Source organism: Neovison vison, chromosome 2 (genome assembly GCF_020171115.1).
Source record: "Neovison vison isolate M4711 chromosome 2, ASM_NN_V1, whole genome shotgun sequence".
In the NCBI taxonomy this organism is placed as follows: Eukaryota; Metazoa; Chordata; class Mammalia; order Carnivora; family Mustelidae; genus Neogale; species Neogale vison.
The window spans coordinates 200,314,566-200,338,245 of NC_058092.1; the positions used below are offsets into that span (position 1 = coordinate 200,314,566).

Sequence of the window (23,680 nt, forward strand, 5' to 3'; positions counted from 1 at the left end):
GAAAGGGGGAGCATTGCTGCTAATCTCGGTGGAGGGCCATAAGAGTTCATTGGGATCACACCAATCTCCTGGTTCTTCATGGAAGGGGCACAGTCCCACTTTAGAGCACAAGACTCAGCCTGGGGCATCTCTCAAGGATGACCCACGCCACAGTTCTTTGGGTTGGTTAAGACCTTCAAAGGCAGCCCAGGAAAGGGACAGGAAAGTGAGGGGGTGAGCAACTCTACTTCCTTCCAACACTTCTGGGCCCAGATGGAAACCCCAGGGGTCTCACCACAGAGTGATCTCCGGTGCCCACGAGTTCCATCTGGACTTGTCACCGGAAGCCAGGACAACACAGCCCCGCCAGTAGGACTCCAGAGACACTCTGCAGATGCCAAGGGAGCTGTGGGTCTCACGTCCCTTCCTGAGTCCGTGAGGAGGCCCTGGGCCGCAACTTCCTTTGCTTTTTGGAGAGTTTTCCACAGGGGCTGAGGCTGGAAGAAGCAGGGGGTGGGGGGAGGGCGCCTCGGGCCTGGACACTCGGGACCCTCATACACTCTTGTCCCCCTCACTGTGTTCCTTGGAGGGAGGGTTCTTGTCTTGGCTGCCATCCGGGGGCGCCGGCTTGGCCGCGGGGCTGGGGCTGCTGCTGGCGGAGGGCAGGAGATTGGCTGACTGCAGGACGGCCTCAGAGTGCTCGCGGGCCTTCATGCGCAAGGCGGCCACGCTGGCCGTGCGGTTGCTCTGGCAGCCGTAGGTGGGAAGGAACGACAGCCCCATAGGGTCTGGGACACAGCAAGAGCACAGCGGGCCCCCTGAAAGGAGGAAAAACAACAGGCTGGCATCAGTGCCTACATTCCGTCTCCCGGGACATGATCGGGGGCGAGGGGGCCAACCGATTCTGTTTTGGTTCAGGATCCTAAAGGGAGAGGTGACATGACAGGGGCTCAGGACCCCAGAGATGGGCCCAGTGCAAGAAATCTGGTTGATAACCCAAGGAATCATCAGAGCGCTGGGGAGACCTGACCAGTCCTGCTTCCTCGCAGACCAACTGGGCGGCCTTAGGCCAATGTCTTGGCTTCACCTTCTGCAAAATGGGAAGATACCTACCTCCCAGGATCATTATGAGGAGCCAGTGAAGAAATCCCACATTCCCCAAACTAGGTGCCGAAGCACCCATGAGAACTCACGGGGGCACTGTAGGGATGTTTTCAACCTTTGAAGACAAAAGGGAGCCCCACCATTTTTCAAGCGGCTCCTAAGTAGCCAGGACATTAATACTCACTGAGCTGCTTAGACCTAATCATTTAATGAACAAAACTGTTAGGTATTTCCAAGGGCCCAAGAGAGTCATGAAAAATTAACAGAGACCCTCAGGGCACTGTGAACTGAGTTTTAAGAACCTCTAAAGGAATCAGTTTGGAAAGCGCTTAGCATAGGTCCGATGCATGGAACGGGGGGCTTGGGAGCAATGGCGTGGCCCCCAACCTGCTGGCCAGAGGGTATAAACCAGCCCAGACACATACTGAGCTCACCCCTCTGCCAGGCTCAGTTTGAGGGTCCTCCCTCTTGATGGGTCATCCTCAGCCATGCATCTATTCAACGACTCCGTGAGCACCCAGCGCTCTTCTAGACCCTAGTGACCACCACCAAGAACAACGCAGCAGGACTCAACCTCACGGAGTGCAGGTCTAGTGGAGAGTCACACCGGAACCCTGAGTCCCTGATACAAAGGCAGGTGGTGACACATGCTATGGAAAACATAGCTTGGTGCATGGTGCTTGGCAGAGACCTGAGGGCAATTCATCAGGGTGACAGCCACGGGAAAGAGCCCGCAGCCAAGGAGAAGAGCAGTGCAAAGGCACGGATGTAGAACTAGAAGTCACCAGTTCAGGGAATAACAGGGTGTTTAGACTGACCGAAGCCAGAGACCACAGTTGAGGGCAGAAGCAGGCAAGGTCAAGGTCATCAAGACCAGACTTCAGGATTCAGGGCAAGGAAACCTCAGCAGGTCAGAGTAGAGAGTGCTGCGGGCTTCTCTGCATCAGGGACAGGGTGGGAAGCCTGGGGGGTAAAGCAGTCCTCGGGGAGAGTGGCTTAGCTCAACTCCACATGCAAATGAACAGAGGGGCCATTCCTAAGATGGGGGCAAGCAGAGAATGTTGTGTGGGGGGAGGGGGCATGCCTGTGGAAGAGGAGGATGGGGAGAGTCTGGAACCTCGTGGTCCTGCTGCCCCATCTGAGTTCTGAGGGGAGACGTGAGCAGAGCTCAGCAGGGCTGGCACCACCCCTGTTCCTTGAGGGACACCCATGTGTTCCACCTGCCGACTCCAGGCAGGTATGGGGGCAGGAGTCACACAGACTTTGCCCCCAGACCTGATGGGTAGACTCAGTTGGCAGCATGACATACTTTGAGAGATTTTCTGAGCTCCCAACACAGGACAAGTGGTGGGCCGCCTTGTGTGATCCCTGCCTGACAGGCCCATGCCCACAGCTCCATGCCCCTCCCCACCCAGTCACCCCAGGCCAGCTCCAAAGCCAGAGTCCCCCAGGGGAGCCAGAGATGGACCACCATGACCCTGCCAAGGGCAGTTGGGGGTTAGTGCCTATCCCTAAGGCCTGAGACCTGGGTCCACCATGCCCACTGGCTGCACGTGGGCGGGCAACCTTCTGACAAGGGAGGGCACCACAAATCCTGTCCCTCACCTCTTTCTGAAAGTGCTCACCGGCTTTGGAAGAAGCAGACCCAGAGATCAGTTGTACCGGGGAACCAAAATTCCTATTTGTCAAATGAATCTGAATTCCTCCCACTGGCCTCCAAGCCCTTGCATGACTGGGTCGGCATTGTGTTCTCCTCCTTCCCATGCGCTGGCAAGGACTTCCTTCACAAGCTCCCTGAGCATCACAGCAGAACCCACAGAAAGCTGTATTACCCAGAGTTCTCCCCTTTTTCAGATGAGGAGACTGAGGGTGAATAGTAAGTGGCCAAGTGGGACCTCACCAGGCAGGGGGCCTCCTCCTCAACCACTGCATCCCTCTGTCTGAGAAGAGCGCTCATTCCGCTCCCGCTCGGACGCTTCCCTGGGCTCAGCCTGTGAGTGAAGAGCCCCGCCCTGTGCCTTGGAATAGTCTCCTCACACCTCTCTCTCTCTTTACAGCTCCCGGTCATGTTCCCGTCTGCTCAAATCCCACAGCATTGGCCACAAATGGTAGGGGGATTGTTGATGGTTTCTTGACTTGTTTGTTGTCTGTCTCTCCCCCCTCAAGACACTGCAGACGCCCAACAGGTTAAGTATCTTCCTGTCTCATTCAGCACTCTGTCCCCAACACCTGGCGTAGTACCTGAAACAGGCCAGGGAAAGAAAAGTCGGGGAGGGCCTTCAGCCCTAGCGCCCGTTTGTAGGATCAGTTCTCATGAGGCATCCACGGGGAAGGTCCCACCTCCTTTCATGGGGACAGGCTTCCCCATGCCAGGGCCAGACCCTTTCCTCTCCCCTCAAACACACTGGGGCATCTCTCTCTTCTTTTCCAAGCCTGCTCAGAGATAGAAGGACACTCACCTTTACCAGCCCCCACGGTGGCCCCCTGTCTCCATCCCGGCCACCCTGAGGGGTGTGCGTTACTCATCCCCACTCTCCAGGTAAGGACACTGAGACTTCAGGCCTGAGTTTGTACAGTTTACTGAGAGGTGTTTCATCTCTCTGGCACAATAACAGGAGGTGGAAACAGAGCTGCAGCCTCCTACCTCCGTTCTGACTGGGAGTCAATACAGCCAGTAGCAGACCCTAGGACGAGCATAGGACAAATCACAAAGGCCAACTTTACAAAGATCCCAGGTTCCAGGTCACAGCCCCCACACCCCTGGTGGGCTTCTAGCCTCGCATTATTTCCAGCAGCAGGAAACAAACAGAAAGTCACACTGGGTCAAGTCCCAAGTCCATTTTCCCAACAGCCCTCACTCAGCACAGCCACGCACTGATAACACCAGTGACGGCTCAGCAGGGGAGGGGCAGCCTTTTGGGGGACAGTGTTTGTGCCATGAGCCCCAGGACCCCTGCAGGGACTGGGGTCCCCTCAGGTCTCCTTCCCAAAGGGAGCTCATGTGTGAGGGGACCATACACAAAGAACGATGGGAATACTGGGCATTTTCCTCTCTGTGTCTGTTTAGAATCCTTCTCATTTTTCTACAAGAAAAGTGAAGTTCTTTAAAAATCAGAAACACTACTTTTAATTGTAAATGAATGTTAGGAAGAGGCATATTTGAGGAGGGCCCAGGAGGAGGCTGGGGAGCCTGAGCCGGGTCTGTACTGAAAGTCTGAGGGGACCTTGCCTGGAGCTGTGGACCGTCAGCAACCTGAGAGGGACCACAGTCCTCAGGATCTGCCCCAGGCAGCCTGCCCCGCATCAGAGCAGCCCAAGAGGGTCAGGCTGCTTCTTGCCTCCAGCGAGGCTTTGCTCCAATGTAAGCATCAAGCAGGGAGTTTAACAGTCTGTGACTCGGTGAGGAACATGCCACCTACGGAACGAAGAAGGGCCACCGGGACAAAACAGAGCCTCTCTCCCTGGGATCCACAGCCTACAAGGTCACACAGTGGGCTCCCAAGAAAGCCACCGATAACTATACTCTTGGTCCTCGAAATCCAGCCTCAGCCATAAGAGAAATACATTAACTCATAGAACGAAGGCTATGGGAAGGGGCAGAATCTGTGCCCATCATCTAGTTCACCCCCCACACCAGATGGATGGGGAAACTGAGGACCAGCAACCCAATGACTCTGGGACGCTCTGTGGTTATCTCTCAGGGCTATGCATACAAAGGAGAAATGTTGAGTCTTAAAAAGGAAGGAAACTCTGACACATCTGTAACATAGATGGACCTCAAGGACGTTATGTTAAGTGAATAAGCCGGCCACAAGAAGAGAAATCCCGCATGAGTCTCTTTCCATGAGATGCCCAGAGTAGGTGTATTCATATAGATGGAAAACAGAATGGTGGTTGTCAGAGGTTGAGGAAAGGAGAAAATAAGAAGTTCTTGTTCAGTGGGCAGAGTTCCAATTTTGGAAGATGAAAAAGTTCTGGAGATGGACGGCCGTGATCGTTGCCCAACAAAAGGAATGTATTGAATACTTTTGAATTATCACTTAGAAAGAATTAAGATGATAAATTTTATCTTCCACATATTTTATCACAATTAAAGATAAAATAAAGTAAAATACATTGTTATAAATAAAACTATAAGAGCCACAAGAGAGTTCAGGTCAATGTCATCAGGATCACGAGGACTGCCCATGGCTCTCGAACTTCTTTATGGCTCCTCCAGTAAATGAGGACCTCCAAAGTCCCTCGGGCCAAGCACTCCCACACCAGCCACATATCACCTCACATCCATGGGCTAATGCCCTCAATCCACCTCGCCAGACGTGTCTCTGGCTAAGGAAGCAATTCATGGATTATACAACCTCCTTAAGCTGGGTTTCTGCCCCAGACTCCAGTTCATGCCTGTGGGGTGGGCATTTCCACAGCAGGGTGGCAGACCCTGAGACAGGCATTTAGGCCAACAAAATTCTTTGGCAGATGTCTTCCTCCTTCCTCATCTACACCCCAAGTCTGAACTATAGTGAAAGTGTCCTTTGAAAGGGGTCGATGTTTATAAGTAAACTCCTACCCATCCAAACAGCCACATTGAGGAATGCCAACAGAGGCAGAGGAACCATTGGAATTCACTCTCTTTGCCCTATCCTTACTTGGAAGAAAACTTGGAAGACAACTTGGAAGATGTGCCAGTCCAGAATGTAGATATGGGCAAGACAGAGAGGCAATCTGTACAACAGAACAAGATCAAAATCAAACAAAGAGACAAATCTAATGTGCCAGGTTTTATCAGGGAAAGGTGTAAAGTCTATGATCTGTGCCCAAGGGTCCAACTGTACGAGGGGGTGGGGCTCAGTGGAGCATGTGGTCAACATGACTTCTCGGCAAGCTCAATGTGACACCATATGGTTATGGGTTGCCTTCACAGAGGCAGAAACTGTGGGGAAAAGGAGGATAAATTCTTTCTCTTCTCTGTCATGGTCAGACCATCAGACTAGAGGGAGGGGAGGGGGGAAGGGAAGGAAAAAAGAGAGGCGGGAGAAGTAAAAAATGGAAGAAATGGGGCTACTTAGCTGAGCTGACCTCAGGGCACAATGGACATGAAGTAACTGTCTCTGACTATCTCTCTCTTAGTGACGGGGGTGAAAGAGAAGAAATGGCCAAAAGTATGAGAAAAATGAAGTTTTTCTTTCTTTACCATCACATGCTGTACATATGCAGAGGGCTCACTAAGTTCCTGGTCATCAGACCCTGAAGCCCCCGACAGGATGTTAGAGAATCTTCATGCACAATATGGGCTATTGGACAAGAAAAGGCTTTAAATCCCTTTCAACAAAAAAAAAGTGGTTTTAGAATGGAAGGTGAATTATAAAGTTGAGTCCTTCCAACTTTAACATGTTTTCAGAATTTCAGTTCATGGTGATAGAACTTAAATTGTCCAACCACCAGCATCTCCCTTAGCTCCTATCACCCATTTTTTAACAAAGAAAAAAAATGATTTCCACAAATAGGATTCTCATAAAACTAACTCTTGATTTCTTCATGATTCCACAGTACCAATGGCATCACCAGATTTTCCCAAATGCCTCGTGCCCAAATAACTTCAGCGACCCGGACCCTGACTGAAAACCAGAAGTAACAAAATGGAGATTCGTCCTCTGGCATGCTCAGGACGGCAGGATGGCAGATGAACCAACAGTTACCAAGTAAAAACCCAGACCCCAAAGCGCATGCACTTTGTCCCTGAAAAGCCATACTCAAGGCCCTCACTAGAGTATTTAACGATCCCTTCAAGTGCACTTCTGACATAAATGGTTTGGTTTAAAAGACTACCACAAACTAAAGAGAAATGTGCCTGCTAATGGCAGACACACTGGTAATATTGAGAAAAGGCTCACAAACTTATGACAGCCAAAAAACTCAAAATGCACAGTAACCTGGAGCCAGCTAGTACCGGGGCAAGCAAGCCAAGGGGGACATCTCAGGATAGTCTGACAGCTCTGACCCACACAGCAAGAACCGCCACAGAGACATGACATCTGAAAATGTTTTGACAGCTTCCTGTGACTGTGAGTGATGGGGAGACACTGAGCCAACCACAAGAAGGACCAGGCGCCCCCCTTTATTATGTCAGGGAGGTAACCAAGACCCTCAAGAAAATATTTACCCCAAAATCGAGTCATCCATTAACAAGTTTCCATAAAACGAGAACCACAACAGGCCTTCTCTGGGACCTGAAAGCCGGATGCAGCCTGTATCTGAGGCAGAAGAAAGGGGGATTTGAAGTTTGGCCCCCAGCCCCACTGTTCACCTGTCATGGGGTTTCTCGCCATCCATCCACTCTTCAGGTTCCTCATCTGTGAGGGGAGGTGATACACCCACCTTTGGGAGACATTCCACAGCACACCTAGTACTAAGGCCTCTAACAATCACTATTTCCCTCACCTCATTCAAACTGAAGGGTAATTCTAAGTCACAATTCACAACTTATTCCAATTACCGATCTGTTTTAGTCACCCGCTGAGGAACTGACCTTGTGCGCGTTCCCCAGGGACACCCAGGATGAGCCGTGAGCTCTGCCACAGCTGGGGAGTGTGGGGGGACCATCCTACCAGCTCTGCTCCCAGGCCTGAAAGAGGCCCAACCGACCACCGCACTGTGTCCTCGGATGTCCTGTGTCCTCAGCAGAGCCTTTCCCATCAGACCAAAAACCAAAATAATTTATTCTGCCAACAGAATCCTGAGGAGGAAAACGAACTTTAAAAGTGTCCTTTTTTTAGCTACTGGATTTCCAGAGTTGGGGCTCTAGGTACCCCCCCTTTTTTTTAAATCTTTCAAAAAGGTATAATCATGAATAGGCTAAAAATTAAATTAGCTACAATGTAAGTCAGTCCAGTGTGGCATACGGTGATGGTAACTGTGACCAACCTCATAGCCCAACAATAGGGAGTTGAGTAAGTTGGAGTCACCCACAGAGAACATGCTAAAGCTATGACAAAATTATATTATAGGAAGATACTTAGCACCATGAAAAAATTAATCGTAATGACATATAATAATGAAATATTAAGTTTAAAAAGTAGGTTAAGAAACAACTAAGTCAATAGGATTCCATTTTGGTATACATATGTATGTGTTATTGTACATATCCATGTGTATATAATACATACATATATACACATTGTGTGTATATGTGTACATATCCATGTACAAACCATATGTCGTATCCATGTAGGATCATACATGTGAAAATTTATAAGCAGAAAATACTGATAAGTTTAAACTTTTTGGTTTAAAATTTTTAATTTCTAAATAAGTTATAAAATATATGAATTCATTAGAGATATATATTTATAGATGGGAAGACAACAAATGTACCAATACCAAATATTCATAGCAGTTGATTCTGGGTACTAAGGGTATGAGTGATTTTATATGTTTCTTTGTGTTTTATCGTATTTTCCACTCTTTCTAGCCTGGCCAGGTATGAAGGTCATGAAAATGGTGTGTCCTTCTGTGCCTTGTGATTTCCAGCCTTCTTCCATTCAGATGATGAGAATGGATGCTCTCCTTTAGAACGGAGTCTGACTGAAATTCTCAAGGAAAGGGCCATGGCCTCGGCACCCATGTGCAGTTCCATAACTATTAATGGCCTGAGTCTACACTGACCAGTGAAACTGGGGTGGACGAAGTGCCTTGGAAAACCCACCAGGAACACTTAGTCAGTCTCCTGTTCTGTATGGTCCAAGGTTAGCAAGTCCCTAAGTACCCCAAGCATGGGGTACAACCAACCCGCCAACAGACGAACCCCCAAAAGACCACAACCTCTCCCCTCTGGCCCTACCAACATGTGCCATGGCCAGCGTCTGTGTGAGAGCATCTGACCCTAAAACACAGCCTGAAAATGATTTTGTTTGGAGAACACACTACTCCTGGACACTAAATTAAAACACACAATTAGATTTCCATTAAGTTACAGCAAATTCTGCTGAATTGATCTAATCGGCCTACATTCCTACATGACATCATGCTTTAAAGGCTTGGCCTGAACATAAATACTTAATGTAATAAATACAGTCTGAAATATTTGATCTCCTTGGCAGTTTAATTGATCTACTATAGAGACTGACAGGAAAAATTAAGTTAGTTCTGTCTCGTCTCTGTCGATAGCACATTTTCCTCATAAAGGCACGAGAACTACAATGTTGGTTACAAGTAAAGCTCTCGCACACTGATTTCTTGCTGAAAGTTCAGGTTAAGAGTAACAGAATTGAACAAGGAACTGAGTGTGTGGATTTATGACTCCTTTAACACAATACCATTGTTGATGTCTTTTGATAGATAGATAGATAGATAGATAGATGGTAAATATATTTTGTGATTTGTAATAACAGCCCCTGGGCATGAGTGCAGTGTTGGTAGATGCCTACCACATTTAAACACAGATTTTTAGATGCTATAGCTATGCATGCTCCCCGATAATTAAGTGCACAAGGTCAAATTCATACCCCCATATCTTCTACCTCAAAAGGCCTGACGTGCTTTGTCCCATCTCCATTTTATGGTTTGTATTGCCTTTCACCATGAGTTGTGTTTATTTTATTATTTTTATTATTACTATTATGTTGAGTTTTGTACCCAGCTCACCTCCCAAACTTGCTATAAGCGCCCTTCCCCCACACTCACCCCTATACTCCTGAGGCCAGAACTGAAATGTACCATTTGGGTACAAAATAAAGACTGAATACTTGGAAAAGGCAGAAAAAGAGGAGAAGTCTCTCCTTCCTGACTAAGCTGGCATATCATAGGTCCTCAGAGTTACCATCCCATAGATTCTAAACTTCCTTAGTACCTTGTGGAGAGAAACATTGTTCATGGCAAAGCTGCTCAATCTGATTCATGTCAAAATCCCCAGGTTAATTTTGCAGGTTATTCTGCTAGAACTGACGCCCAGTCCCACCCCTGCCTGAACTCCACCTAGCACTTGTACACCCACTCTCCTGACATCTGCTCATCTGTTCAGCAAATGCTCCTTGATGGGAGGCACAGCAGCCAAACATTCCTTGCGCTGGGACGGTCTCAGGACCCAGCACCAGGGCCCCCTTTCCATTTGGACGTCTTTGAAGGGGCAAACAAAAAATGACAACACCGAGATCCGAGAAGCCTGGAACAGCCCAAGGAGCAGAGGGACACGCATTCTGGGCAGCCCAATGCCAATTAGCCCTCCCTCCTCCGAGTGGCAGCCAGAACTCGACACGGGCAGGCTGCTTCTCCCGCTGCCTCTGGGCACAAGCCAGAAACCTTCTGCTCAGCTCCCTGCACTCCAGGGCCCCATTGATTAGCAGGAAGGGCAAACCCATCAGCACCCATAGGAAATGGCTTCTGGAAAGTGAGTTGCAGCTTTTAAAGCCAGAGAATGACAGCAGGTGCCTGTAAAAGGAACAGAATCGATACAGGGTGTGGGGAGCTGGACGATGGGACACCTGGGTCCCTGACTTGTCCTACTTCTGACAGATATATTATGTGACCTTGGACAGTCCTTTCCCCTCTCTGGGCCTCAGTTTCCCCACTATACCCAGGAAAGGTAACATACTCTTTAAGAAGATTCCTTACAAATCTTAGTGCTGCGGTTCTCTACCCCTGTCTTCCTGACATAAACTAGGCACGGAGAGGGCTGGGGCTGAACCAACCACTTTCCCCATAAGAAGTGGCTACCTTCTGCCCCTTGGGTTCTCTACTCCCCCCAAATACCTATGTCCTTAAAAACAAGCCAAGGGCCCTGGAAGGCTGTGCTGCTTTCTTGGAGCTGCACACACCTTAGAACTCATTAACTATGCCTTGGAGGCTGAGAAGCTCTCCCATTGAGGAACAATTCTGAGAAGTTCTGCACCATGGCCAGTCTGACTCCAGAACTTGGGCTCACCTTGAGGCCATGCCATCCTCTCCTGGGAATGTGGCCCCATCCAACCTCATGCTTTGCCCTTTCCTCAACACACTAGGCCTACTTACCTCAGTGCCTTTGCTCATGCTGTTCCCTTGCCTGGGGTTCTTTCACCCACTAAGCAACTCCTATGCTTCCTTCAAGCCCAACTGAAACATTGCTTCTGGAAAGGCTTCCTCATTCCTACAGGGAAAAATGTCCTCTCCCATCATGGCTTCCCCCATACCTTCCCAGCCCTTATTGGTCTCTATGAGAGCATATGACTGTCACATGAGATGAAATTCTTTGTTGACTGTCTCTCCAAGCCCACACTTGGCCTGTCACTCCCTTGAAGTCAGGACGTGTCGAATTAATCACCAGAGGTTTGGCCTCTGCTTTAGAGTCTGACAAAGAGGGGTACTCAGTGGGTGCTGAATGAAGAACAGGAGGGCCCAGTTTTTTCTGGCGTCCAACAGATGGCCAGCACTGCAGGCTGGTGAGGTCAGTCTCCCACACCTAGAGCAGCCTCACCTGCTTTCCTTCTTTAGCCAAACCTCTCTACCATTTACTCTGCACCAGACTCTATATTTGGGGCCAGGGTGAGTGGCTTGGAAGGACTTAGAAGTGAGTCAGATAGGACCATCACCCTTAAAGTGCTTATAGTCGGGATTGGAAGCAAGGTAGGCTCAAAAACAAACACCCCGATTCAAATCACGATACCAGAGTATTCTTGATCTCTGTGTCACTCGGTCTCCAAAGAGGACCTTCAAGGAAGTGACCTGCTAGCATTCACACCTGTGTGCAAGCCCCTCCACTCAAGCCTGGATTGGCCCTGTGACCAGTTTAAATCAATAGAATGCATCAGAAACAACACTGTGCCTGTTGTGGATGTAAGCCTCAACAAGGTCTGGCATTTTCTGCTTTTCCATGCTTGGGAATCAACCACCATTCAACCCCACTCCAAGCTCACCAGGTGGAGAGAGAAAAAGAGCACCCAGCCTCCCAGCATCCCCACCAAGGCCCCAGACAGGGAAGGGTGACCCCATGTTGCAGGTGCCAGCCGCAGCAGTCCTGTGAGCACAGACTCATGCGAGAGCACCGACCAAAGCAGGAGCAAAACCACCTGGCTGAGTCCCGCCAGTCCTTGGAATCAGGACAGAGAGTAAAATAACCAGGCGGCCCTACTACTGCTTTCATTATACTTGGTTTGGGGGCAAAGAAAAACAACACTGACATCTGGAATAGAAATTCTAAGAAGATCCCAAGCCAATCTCCCCAAGATCATAGATACAAAACCCCTGAGCAAAGAACCAGCAAACGGAATCCAGCTCTATCTAAGAAGGACGACATGTCACATCTAATGTGGGCTTATTCCAGGAAGGCACAGTTGGAGTAACGCTAAAAAAATCAATCAGTGTAACTTACTGTCTTAATACATTTGAGAAAGAAAAAAATCACGTGATCCCCTCAACAGCAGCAGAAAAAGGATTCAATGAAATTCAACGTTCATTCACATTCATGATTTTTTAAATAATAATTAAAATACAACTCTCAGGAAACCGAGGAGAGAAGAAACTATCCTTACTTGATAAAAGGTATCTAAACCAAAACAACACAAAGATAAACTCAAAACGAAAAGACAACAAACGTGACTGTGAAACCCTGAGATCAAGAATAGGCCAGGGTCGATCACGAAGACCACATATGGTATGATTCCATTCCTACAAAAAGTCCACAGTAGCAATTGCAAAAATGTTCACGGCCAACAGAGACAGCGAGATCCATGGTGTCCCGAGGCTGGGGACATTGGGAGCAGGGGAAAGTAACTGCTCACAGGTGCAGGGTGATGGAAATGTTCAGAGGTTGATCTTAGTGACGGCTGCCCCACTCCCGGAGTATACTAAGATTCATGAAGCCGCACACTTCAGCGGATGAATGGGACGGTGTGTGAATTGTATCGCAATAAAGCTGTTACAAAAGAAGTGGAATAAGGCAAGGATGCCCACTGTCGCCGCTTCTATTCAGTGCTGTGCTAGGGGTTCTGGCTGGCACAGACGAGAGAAAGAGATAAAAGGCGTAAGGATTTGAAAGGAAGAGACCAGCTGTCTTTATCTGCAGATGGCCTCCTCATACACGTATCATAAAGAATCTACCACTAAGCCTAATTACAAGAATAAATCTCCCAAACATTACGTGGAGCCAAAGAAGGAGACACGAAGAATCTGTTCTCTATGATTTCATTTATATGGAAAGTTCAAAAAAGTCCAGCCTAAATAGTAATGTTTCAGGATGCCTGCTTAGGTGGTTGGCAAAAGTCAGCATAGTGCTCTCGTTTGGGGGGAGGAAAATGGGTCCAGGATTGGAGAGCTTCTGGGGGTGCAGGCAAAGTCCCGGAGGGTCCTTACATAGGTGCTTGAAATAGGTCACTAAACTCTAGCTGCATGTTCTATGAATTTTTCTCATGAATATTATATTTCATAATAAAACAAATTTTAATGTTTTTTTCATTGCCACAACCCAAAGGAAAAAGAGATTAAGGAGGAGGAGTGGGGAGATGCTGGAGAGGGAAAAGCCCAGAGTTTAGCCTTGGTGGACAGATGTATATTGGGCCATAAAGACCCTGCAGTCCCAGAATCCAGACACTTTGTCTTGGCTTGAGCCCAAGGCCAAGGCCAGTGTGAGGCAGGGAAGTCACATTCTTGACTACTGAAGGTGCCTTGCTCTCTGGAAGGATATGACCAGACCCTATCCCCCACAGGGGACACCCTGCCCCTTGCCTTCCCCTGTTCCTCGTACACACAATGCGGGACCAGAACTTCTACTCCAGCTGCTAGCACCTTTTGAGTGCCCACCTCGTGCCAACACGGAGCAAGTCCCTGGCACGTAGCAGCTCCCAAATCTCCCAGCCTGCAAGGCCTGAACGCAGCAGCTCCACTTGGGAGGTGGAGCCGGCTGTCTGCCTCCAGCCCCTCCAGCATGGGACGGCTGGGGCCACCTCAGCTTCCCAGGAGGGGATGGGATGGCAGGGTAAGAAGAGGTCAGACTTCATTCCCTTGCTCCGCTGCTATGCCCACCCCTCAGGTCTGACTCTAAGGACCAACGGCCCGCCTTGCCCTCGGGCTTCCTCACCCTCCCACCCGCCCCCTCCAGTTTCAGAAAAGTTGGGTGGGATGCCGCCCTCCCCACCCAGTGCAGGAGAGTGACTGTGAGCCCCAAGCGTGAGCACAGCCTGAGTTATGAAAGCTCTCTGCTGGCGGCTGTAATTAGCTTCCACCGCACACCCGCTCTCCCAATCACAGGTTAGAGGGAGCCCGGCTAAGTGCACCAGGGAGAGGGGGCCTCCGTGGACTGTGGCTCGCCTGCCCCCATCACGCTCCTCGTGTGGCCAGCACTTCCCCAGAACAAACCCAAGCGCCTCCCTCAGCCATTAATAACCTCCTCTGCATTAATGAATTGTGAACACAAGCCTGGCCATTAAGACAGAGCAGGAAAATTCTTTGCGTTGCAAAGGCTTTTTCTCTGGACACCCATTACTGTGATACAAACCCTCCCTGCATGGGGTAGGGAGGGTGCTGCCGCCTTTTTATTCGAGAGTGTCCATGGAATACTCAATAAGGAAACACATGAACGAATGGCATGCTTGGCCACGAGGGGTCCTCTCTGACCATCCCGAAGTACAAAATGCATCAGTGCCCCATGAAGCCCCAGGGAAGGAATGGGTGTCCTGCCCAGGGAAATCCTACCAGGGGCAAGAAGGAACCCCCTCATCATGGCCAAATCTGGAATGAAGGAGGGTACAAGAAAAAGATAAGTAACAACTTCCGTAAAGGTCAGGGAGATGGGAGACCTTTGGAAGATGCGGAAGTGTCATGGGCTCCTTTAAAGGTAAGTGGGACCCAGGGACTTGGAAACGGGAACGAAGGGATCTGGTTCATGACGACAGTATTTACTGAGCCCCTCTCACATGCCACACTGTTCCAAGAGCCTCAGATGTTCTAGCTCCTGTGCCCCTCATCCAGTTCTGACTTCAGTCTTGTTTCGATCAAGATCCAAGAGAGAGACCCCCAGTGCTGTACTCAAGACTTACACAGCCTGGGAACAGAAGGATGAGGGTTCATACTAGGCAGGCCACCCCAGAGTCCTTGCTTGAGGCCACTGTGCTGGTCAGCTGCTTGATAATTAAAGGATAATTAAAGGAGGAAACCCCCACAAGTGCCTGGTTTTCAAGGCACTGCCCCCATTTCTGTCCCCATTAGGCAGTTTCCGGGCCTGAGGTAGCCAGCTGCCCCGCTCCCTGTGGGCACAGTCCCCTGCCTGTTCGGGACCCTGCCCGGCAACCTGGAGGCTAGTCGGCCACTCATCCACCTACGGACAGGACACTCTGCTTGATCTGCCACCTCAGAGAGGCTGTGACCTCCCGCCCTTCAAGGGGACCACCCCCACCTCCCACTCCCCTGGCTTCCTAGTGCCTGAGCAGCCCTGCTGACCTCTCCAGACATAGCCCTCTCTGCGCACAGCACCTCACGCACTCCCAACACTGAGCCTGCTGAACGAGCACCCCCAGGACCCCAACCCTGGACCAGACTGGCAGAAGAGCCCACCCCACCCTCAACACAGGATGACTGCGGCAGAGGGCAAGGCTCTGCAAGGTCTCTGCTCTCTCCCAGGCCTGAGGCAGAAGCACCAAGTCGAGGTTCAGTGCCGTGGCTGTTTCTGAGCCGTGTGGATTGTCCACATACCGGGGTAATTTTCAATCTCATCTTGGTTTCCCTGGCTCTCTAGTGCTTCCAAAATCCAGACCCCTGCTTTCAACAGGCGTCTCCAAGGAATGACAACTAGTCCTTCTAATTTTCCAAGAAAACCATATTTCAGAGTGTTCTGCTACTGACTTCCCAGTCTGTGGCCAAAGCTCAGCAAAGTGGCTGAGAGACCAGCTCCCCCTCCTCTTTTCTGGGCCACTTCCCCCCATAATCCACAGACAAAGAAGCAGTCTACAACCACTGGCATGTTCTGGGCCAAAGCCACAGAGCTTCCAGGGCCCAGCCTGTCCTCCCCACTCCCCCTGGGGACCTGGCTGGGTGTTACCACAGAGCTCTGCGTTCCTGGAGCCCAGCACTGCAGGGGCCCTGGGAGCTCATTCCCTGCACAACGGACGTCCCTGCATGCCCTTTTCCTTCCCCTAGTGCAGCCTGCTCCAGGAGCTGACAGCCAGTATCCAAGAGCACTCCTGTTCTCAGAGCACATCCCAAGTCAAAGAATTTCCAGGCAAGGGAATAGCCATAAAGCTTCGTTCAAGGACAAAGAGCCCTCAAGGGCCACTACTGAGAGGAACTGAGCAGACTGTACCTTAGCAACCCACAAGCTCTCCCACAAACACCCCTGGAGGGGTGCTTAACATTTCCCAGGCAAGGACTCCGCATCTGTCACAACAATGTCTGGAACCAAAAGACAAGGACCCCAGCTCAGAGTCCTTGGCCTTCTCAGCCTGTTAGCCCTGGGAGCAGTGGCTGAGGTGCTCCATAGGCCCTGTGGGAGAACCGAGCCTGCCCTGGAGCACTGGGAGCCCCGCCTGCTCGTCTTGCTCTGGCCAGATGTTGGCTGTGGCACACGGCAGCTTGGGCTTAAGTCCTCGGGCCCTGGTCTGGGGAGGGGACAACCTGGTGCTGTCTACGGTTGGGCCAGAACCTCCGTGGCCTACCCAGGCCGGGGCCTGGTCTTCAGCCCAGGGCCATACGACCCCACTAGGACCACAGAGCCTAGGGAAAAAGAAAGGAGCACTGGTTTGAGTCTGGGAGCTGACTGAGTTTGATTTCTTTCTTCTGGATTATTTGCCCGTTGCCACGGCCCTGGAGAAGTGGGCTGGGATCTCCGGGCTAGAAGAGACGGTGGTGTTCAGCTCACGGTCCTGGTCTCTGATAGTCTTGGATGAGTCTAGACCCCTCACCAGGGCTCACACCCAGCAGACTCATAGCTGTCCTCTCTTGTGGGGGAAAAAGGAGAGTAGGGGTCCAAGGCCCTACCAAGAACAGGGGTCCATGCAGAGGAATGCATGACTACATGATGTCTGGAGGAAAGGGCACCTCAGGATCCTGTGGAGGGCAGCCCAGACCCTGAAGGAGAAACCTAGCTGAATAAGTCATGTCTGAGCAACTGACTTCTCCTCTGAGCTTCAGTTTCTCATTTGTGACCAGAGGGATGGGCCTAGAAGCCCAGACAGGTGATTTCGAGCACCAACAGACACGAAGGTCCTCCCACTTACGTGAGGCCCATCCCCAGGTTGGCCAGCGCCTCCCTGGGAAGCCAGGCTCAGGCTACCAGCTCCACCAGCATCGCTTACCCAGTCACCTGTGGGGATTCACAAAGGTAAGGGAGGCAAGGTCACGGCCCAGAAGTCCCTGCACTGAGCCAGGTGATAGGAAATGGGGCCGCTCTCCTCTGAGGCCCGTGGACTTAAGTTCTGCAGCCTGGGGGAGCCTGGGAAGAAAAGGTGGGTTGCAAAAGACAAAAAGCTGTCCCATCCCGGGGTGCCTGGGTGGCTCAGTGGGTTAAAGCCTCTGCCTTCGGCTCAGGTCATGATCTCAGGATCCGGGGATTGAGTCCCACATCGGGCTCTCTGCTCAGCAGGGAGCCTGCTTCCTCCTCTCTCTCTGCCTACCTCTCTGCCAATCTCTGTCTGTGAAATAAATAAATAAAATCTTTAAAAAACAAAAAACAAAAAACCCTGCCCCATCCCTCAACCACTTAACAAAGGTTCCACAGAACAGTCAGATGTTGAACCCCACGGTATCTAGAAACTGACTCGTGGGCAGACACTTACGATGCAGGTCCCGAGCCCCGAGCACACTCCTAGGGAAAGCTGAGCCCACCTGGACTGGAGCCGGGCGTTCTGACTCTGAGACTTCCAGCTCAGAACACCCGGCTCCCAGAAGGGCCACCATATGGGGTTAGGCCCCTTCGGAAGGCATAGATGCCCCCACCAAAACCAGCTGTTCTCTCAGAGCAGAATGGCAGGCCTTGGACTGCTCTGACCAACTGTGTGCCAGTGTGGCCTGAAGACTGAGAGACCACATTTAAAAGATGGGACTATCTCAAATGAAAAGCCAGCTTCCCAGCTTCTCCAGAACTTTCAGCAGCGCTGGCAATGCTGCATCCGCACACCCGCTTGGCCGCCATCAGCCGGCCTGAGCAGCCGCTGACCCCTGAGTGATCGAATCCTCCCCCAGCCCCACCTGTGCCCAGCCCCACTGTCTCTGACAGTGGAGTAATGGGTCCTTTCCCCTTGTCTTTCTCAAAAATCTCAAGAGGGCTCTGTACCTCAAGAGAAGGGAGCAATAGCTCATTAGTATATGGTGACGTGAAGACAGGGCCAACACCCAGTCACCTCACTCGCTGTCTGCCCGACATCTGAGCTTGCCACCCACCCCAGCACGTAACCGCAGTCAGGAAGACTTCCCATGGCATACACAGGCTGCCCGAGCTAGTGCCACCACAACGCGCAAGGACACACCCGAGTCTGGTGAGCACACTGCGATTTCTGTCACAGCCACGAGCCCTCGCTCACCCCAGGCTCCACCCTCTCGGTCCCCTCAGCAAGGGCAGCATCGAAGGAAAGCCAGTTTCTAATGAGGCCGACACAGGACAGGCCCAGGGGTCACAGTCCAGCCGGAAAAGTCTAGGCAAGCGCTAGAGGGGAGTACACATCAGGGACAGACGAAAAGAGGGGTGACACATTGACGTTTACCGGCCCCTGCCACCAGCCCCTGCCTCCATCCTGGATCATAACTCAGAAGACACAAGACTCTGCTCCGTCTCGCTCTCGCCACTGCCCTGGGCCTCCCAGCTGCAGGCGCTATGCCCTCCCTGCTCAGTCAGCTGCCCCCTCACCCTCCCTCAAGCCACTGCAGGCCTCCTCCCTCCCGGGGCCCAGTTTGGCTGGCCAGAGAGCCCAGCCACAGGTGGCCACGGCAGAGACACAGGAGTCACGTACAACCCATGAAGCTGGAAAGGGGCAAGCAAGAACATTTCTAAAAGAGATGGTTGCTCTCAGGAACCAAGCTGGCCCCCACCACAGCAGAGGATTGAGACACGGAATTGCTCCTCTGCCCAGACTGGTTCTTTAAATGATACCCAAGCCCCAGTGGTAATCTCCTTCCAGAAGCGTCTTCCAATTGGGACTCCACCTCTATTGTTCCCAATCAGCCTACTGTGTCCTGTGAATGTGTTCCAAGGCCACTCTTGGTGGGGGTGGGGCGTGGCTGTACTTGGCCGCTGGAGCACCTGGGCCTGGAGCTGAAGGAAGCATGAGGAAGGCCCTGAGCCCAGAGATGGACAGAAGTGAGCCTCACCCACTCATACCAGCTGTCTAAGCGAGGGCACTTGCCCAGCTACCTGGACGGCTCAGAAGTGTTCTGGGCCTCAAGGCCCCACCTCCTACAGGGGGAAAATCCAACCCCAGGAGGACGGCTTCCAGAGCCTTGGCCCCTGCCAAGCATCTCTACCTTATCTCTGGGCACTCTCCCAGGGACACCCCCCCATACCAGCCAATCTCCAGACAAACCTGGTTCTCCTGCCCTCTCCTGGAACCCTGCATGTGCTGTTCCCTAGGCCTAAAATGCCCTTCTCTCCCTTCTGGAGGCTCCCCAGGGAAGCTACTTCATGCCCTCATACAGCCTCCAGAAACCACATTTGTGTTGTGGATTGCCACTGTGTGTGTGTGTGTGTGTGTGTGTGTGTGTGTGTGTGTGTGTCTGACTTACCAGCTGGAGGGAGACCCCCTCAAAGGAAGGAGACCCCAGATCCTAACACAGAACAAACAGGGGACCCTCTAGGAGGGGCCTCTCCCACTGCCTATTATCAGGCAAAAGCCTACAACCTACACCTGTGTGTCCCCTCCAAGGCCCCGTGTGACAGACAGGCCCTAATAAGCACAGCACTGCCCCTCAATGCCCCAGAACCCATGTGGACGCCAGCCCCGCTCCTGGCCAGCACAGCTGCCTGGCCTCATCCCAGAAGGAGTGAGTTCAAGGCCAGGAAAGCAGAAACAGCGGATGGGCACATTCATCCAGTGGGGAATGCCCCAGAAGTCCCCAGGGAGTTCCTCTTTCTGGGCCTGACCAAACAACCCTAATGGTTTGCATCCTTCAGACAACAGCAATTAAGAAGAACACAAACTCTGAAAAATCACCAATCCTAGTCCTTCAGAACTCTGACGTCAGGAGTCCCCAGGGAGGCAGGTGGGCACGCTGCACAGATGGAGAGGGTCCTTGTAAGCTGGACAACCGCCCATCAAGGCATCTCCCACAAGGCTTCACCTAAAACCGTTACCAATGAGAAGAAGCCACCTGTGAAGGCAGAGTGGTCCCTCGTGGCACAACCACTTGGCTGGTGCGGTGACGCCTACAATCTTAGGTCATGCAGAAGTCAAACAGGACAGCGTGTGGGGGAACTGAGACTGTTCACGCCCCTGGCTGCAACTGACAGAAGGGAACAAGGAGCAGCACTGCCCCAGGTACAAGGATGGGCGGAACTGAGAAACCAGGACTGCCAGACCATCTCCGCGACACCTTAAGGACAGTGCCGTGCCCGAGAAACCCCAGCTCCACCCCACCAGCCAGCAGAAGCAAAACATACCTTTCAGGGAGGCAACGTGGGACAGGGCCTGGGCATAGGTGGCCGTGTTCAGGAGGGTCCCCGGCAAACAAGAGGGGAAGAAAGGTCCGGTGGGACCCACAGTTCTCCCCAGGCTGCTGGAGATAAAAATCACACTGAGTTCCCAATCCTATGTAGCCACCAAGTCTCCAGAACCCTCCCGGGGGCTCTCCCACCTCACCTCTGCTGGGCTTCCAGGGCCTCCTTCTTGCTCCGGGCCTGGTCCCCCGGGGGTGGGGAGTTGATGTTTCTCACGGGCGGTGGCGTCACCTCTGCCATGGGCTCCTTGGCTCCTGGCTCTTGGTCGGAAGCCCCTCTCTCCGTTTTCCTCCATTTGGCCCTTCGGTTCTGGAACCAAACCTGAGTCCCCCATGGAAATGCACATCCCAGGGAGGCAGAAAATCAGACAGGAGCAAAAACCCAAATGCCTGGGTTCCCTGCCCCTGTGCTCACGGCTCACCTTGCAGCAGCTGCGTGGGGGGACCCACCTCCTCTCTCCGAAAGATCTCCCAAAACAGTGCCCTCTGGACTGCAGCTTCAGACCCAAAGATGGGTCAGAAGATCAGTGTAGAAGGCATGACAGGCATTTTTCTTAAATAAACGTTAAATCATAGAAAGTACCCAAATGTATCGCCCACAGTAAAGGTACAAGTGTGGAAAGTTTTGACATATCCAAGTGCATTTATTTGATGTGAAACGTATTTGCTACGGTCGGAGGGAGGCGGACTCATCATCGCAGCAGTTTGTAAAACACCGTCCTGGGGTTTCCTCATCAGAAATACTCATTCCTTATTCCCAAAGGTTTGCCTTAGCCGGGGATGTGTCTGGCCTGAGACCCATGAAATCGTCTCTGACACGTCATGAAGCTTGTGACTGGCAGCCCAGCGCACCCACGAGGCACGACGCCTCTGGGGTCAGCCTGGTCTGGTTTAGAATCCACCCCAACCCTGGAAGGCAGGTGGGTCTATCCCCATTTCACAGATGAGACTGCTAAGCACAGACAGGTTAATTAAACGGCCCAAGGTCATTCAGGTGGTAAGTGGCAGACCCACGATTTGAAGACCGGTGGCCTGGCTAGGAACCAATTCCAAACTCCTTGGGAGTAATAACGATGGCCACCCCCAAGCACTGTCAGCACAGAGACACACAAAAAATGCGGAGCACTGTCGCCTGACACACAGCCATCAGTCCCTCGGTCAATATTAAGCAGCCTTATCCCTGCCACCCTCTGGTTAGGAGGACGCTTACGATTCACCTGCCCTAAGTGCCTTCTTAGAGCCTTGTGTGGACTTGCTCAAGCCTTGGCAATCAGGACGGCATCTGCGGAAGGACACCCTCATGAGAGCTGCACAACGGGGCCCAAGGTGCTCCCAGAGGTCAGTGAAATCCTGCTGCTCTTTACCCAGCAGAACCCCATCCCTCCTCTCCTGGGAGAGAATTCTTGGCTTTCAAAAAAGGCTGGGCTAGATTGCCTCCCACTCCCCCGGGGTAGCCTCTCCTCCTCCTTCCTCACATTGGCCCGGGAGAGAGCCTGGGTCCTGGGGCTGAGCCCTCCGCCAGCCCACCGCGCTTCCGAATTTTCATTCTCCTTTAACTGGGTTTCTTTCTTTTTTTAATCTAGTTGGCTTTTAATTGCACATATCAGCAACCATTGAATAATGATTTTATCTATATTCTAAATTTAGGGCAGTTAAATGCAAAGCAAAATGCAGACACTTTCTTGTGTCTTAATTGAATGAAGGTCACAGCTATAACAACATTTAATTGAGCTATTTTTCATTATCATATTTTAATGACTTTGCACTGACAGTTCGCCTGCTTCTGAGGAAAGAGCATGATGGAGTCGTTTATTTCCCTATTTAGTTATTGTTTGACAACATCAGCTTCGATTAAGACCCTGCTTTATAGAACATTAATCATATTTGAATGAGCAAGGGGTATAAATGTAAACACATCTCCCTTCCCGCCACCGAAGCCCGCGTCCCCACACGGAGGCTCACTAAACAAATGCTTCACAGCCATTGTCTGTTTGCATAATAGCCAACAACAGCCTGAACAACAATTCCCAGACTTAATTGTTACCACCCCTATCTCACCCTTGCACCTTTCAGGGAGAAGTTATGATCTTCCACTTCTGAATGCTCAATAATTGTGTCATTTATCTCAATTTGCAGTTCGGTCTTTAGGCAGCTATTGGCAAGCTGGCATTAAAAAAAGAAGGGATAGACAACATCCTGGCCAAAGGAGATTTTCATTTCCAAATAATAATCAGTTTAATTTGCCCGCATATGACCAATGATTCATGTTCAGATTTAATAATCAGGATCACATAATCTGATTATAGGGGAAATAATTTGTTTACAACCCCCAATTTACTGCTCAGAATTCCATTATCTCTCTTCAGCCATTGGTTTTTAAGAGATACTAACATGACCCAGGGGAACCGAAAGCAAACTATTATATTTCCTACAATTAGATCTTTGCATAGTCTTAACCCCAAGCCCCTACATAAAAAACAACAGAAACAGCATGGAGGAAACCCCATAAATAAAATGAATATATAATTGTGCTCAAAGAATAGCTCTCCCGGAGAGGCGGTGCTATGAATCTGTTCCTCCCACACTCGGGCACATCTGCTGGGCTCGACGGGTTTGTGCACTTAAACGTAATCACCGTGTGGCTTCTAAAAAGAACTCCTGCTTAGAGACGGTCACCGCGGGCCATGCTCGGCTCGGAGGCAGCCCTCTCGCCGCTGCCCTTTAAAGATTTTTAAATTGCGCATGTTCTTCGGATCCACTTCACTGAAAGAGTCCGCGTCCAGGGGAAAAGTTGGACATGATGCAATTTCTGGAAAGCAGATCCTACCCTGTTCCCATCTGAAAACACAGTTCTCTGCAATTGACCGGCCTTACCCCAGAGCGGTCAGAGCTGCTTTGAGAACAGCATCTCAGCTCTTTTTTTTTTTTTTTTCCAAAGCAAGGAAATGGATGTGCATTGATGTAATTTAGTACCTTAGAGACGCGGACAAATTAGTGTAGA

The 23,680-nt window shown here is 51.0% G+C and overlaps 1 protein-coding gene across 1 annotated transcript in view; it reads right to left on the reverse strand.

Annotated features, from left to right (window-relative positions):
• Nucleotides 1–531: 531 nt before the first annotated feature.
• The window catches only part of DRGX (dorsal root ganglia homeobox), a 28,666-nt gene continuing 5,517 nt past the window's right edge, over nt 532–23,680 (reverse strand). Inside the window, exons 4-6 of the mRNA XM_044236609.1 lie at nt 20,823–21,001; nt 20,624–20,736; nt 532–797 (exon numbers count right to left, since the gene is read on the reverse strand). Coding sequence (XP_044092544.1) covers nt 532–797; nt 20,624–20,736; nt 20,823–21,001 — 558 coding nt within the window. The remainder of the gene's footprint in view (nt 798–20,623; nt 20,737–20,822; nt 21,002–23,680) is intronic.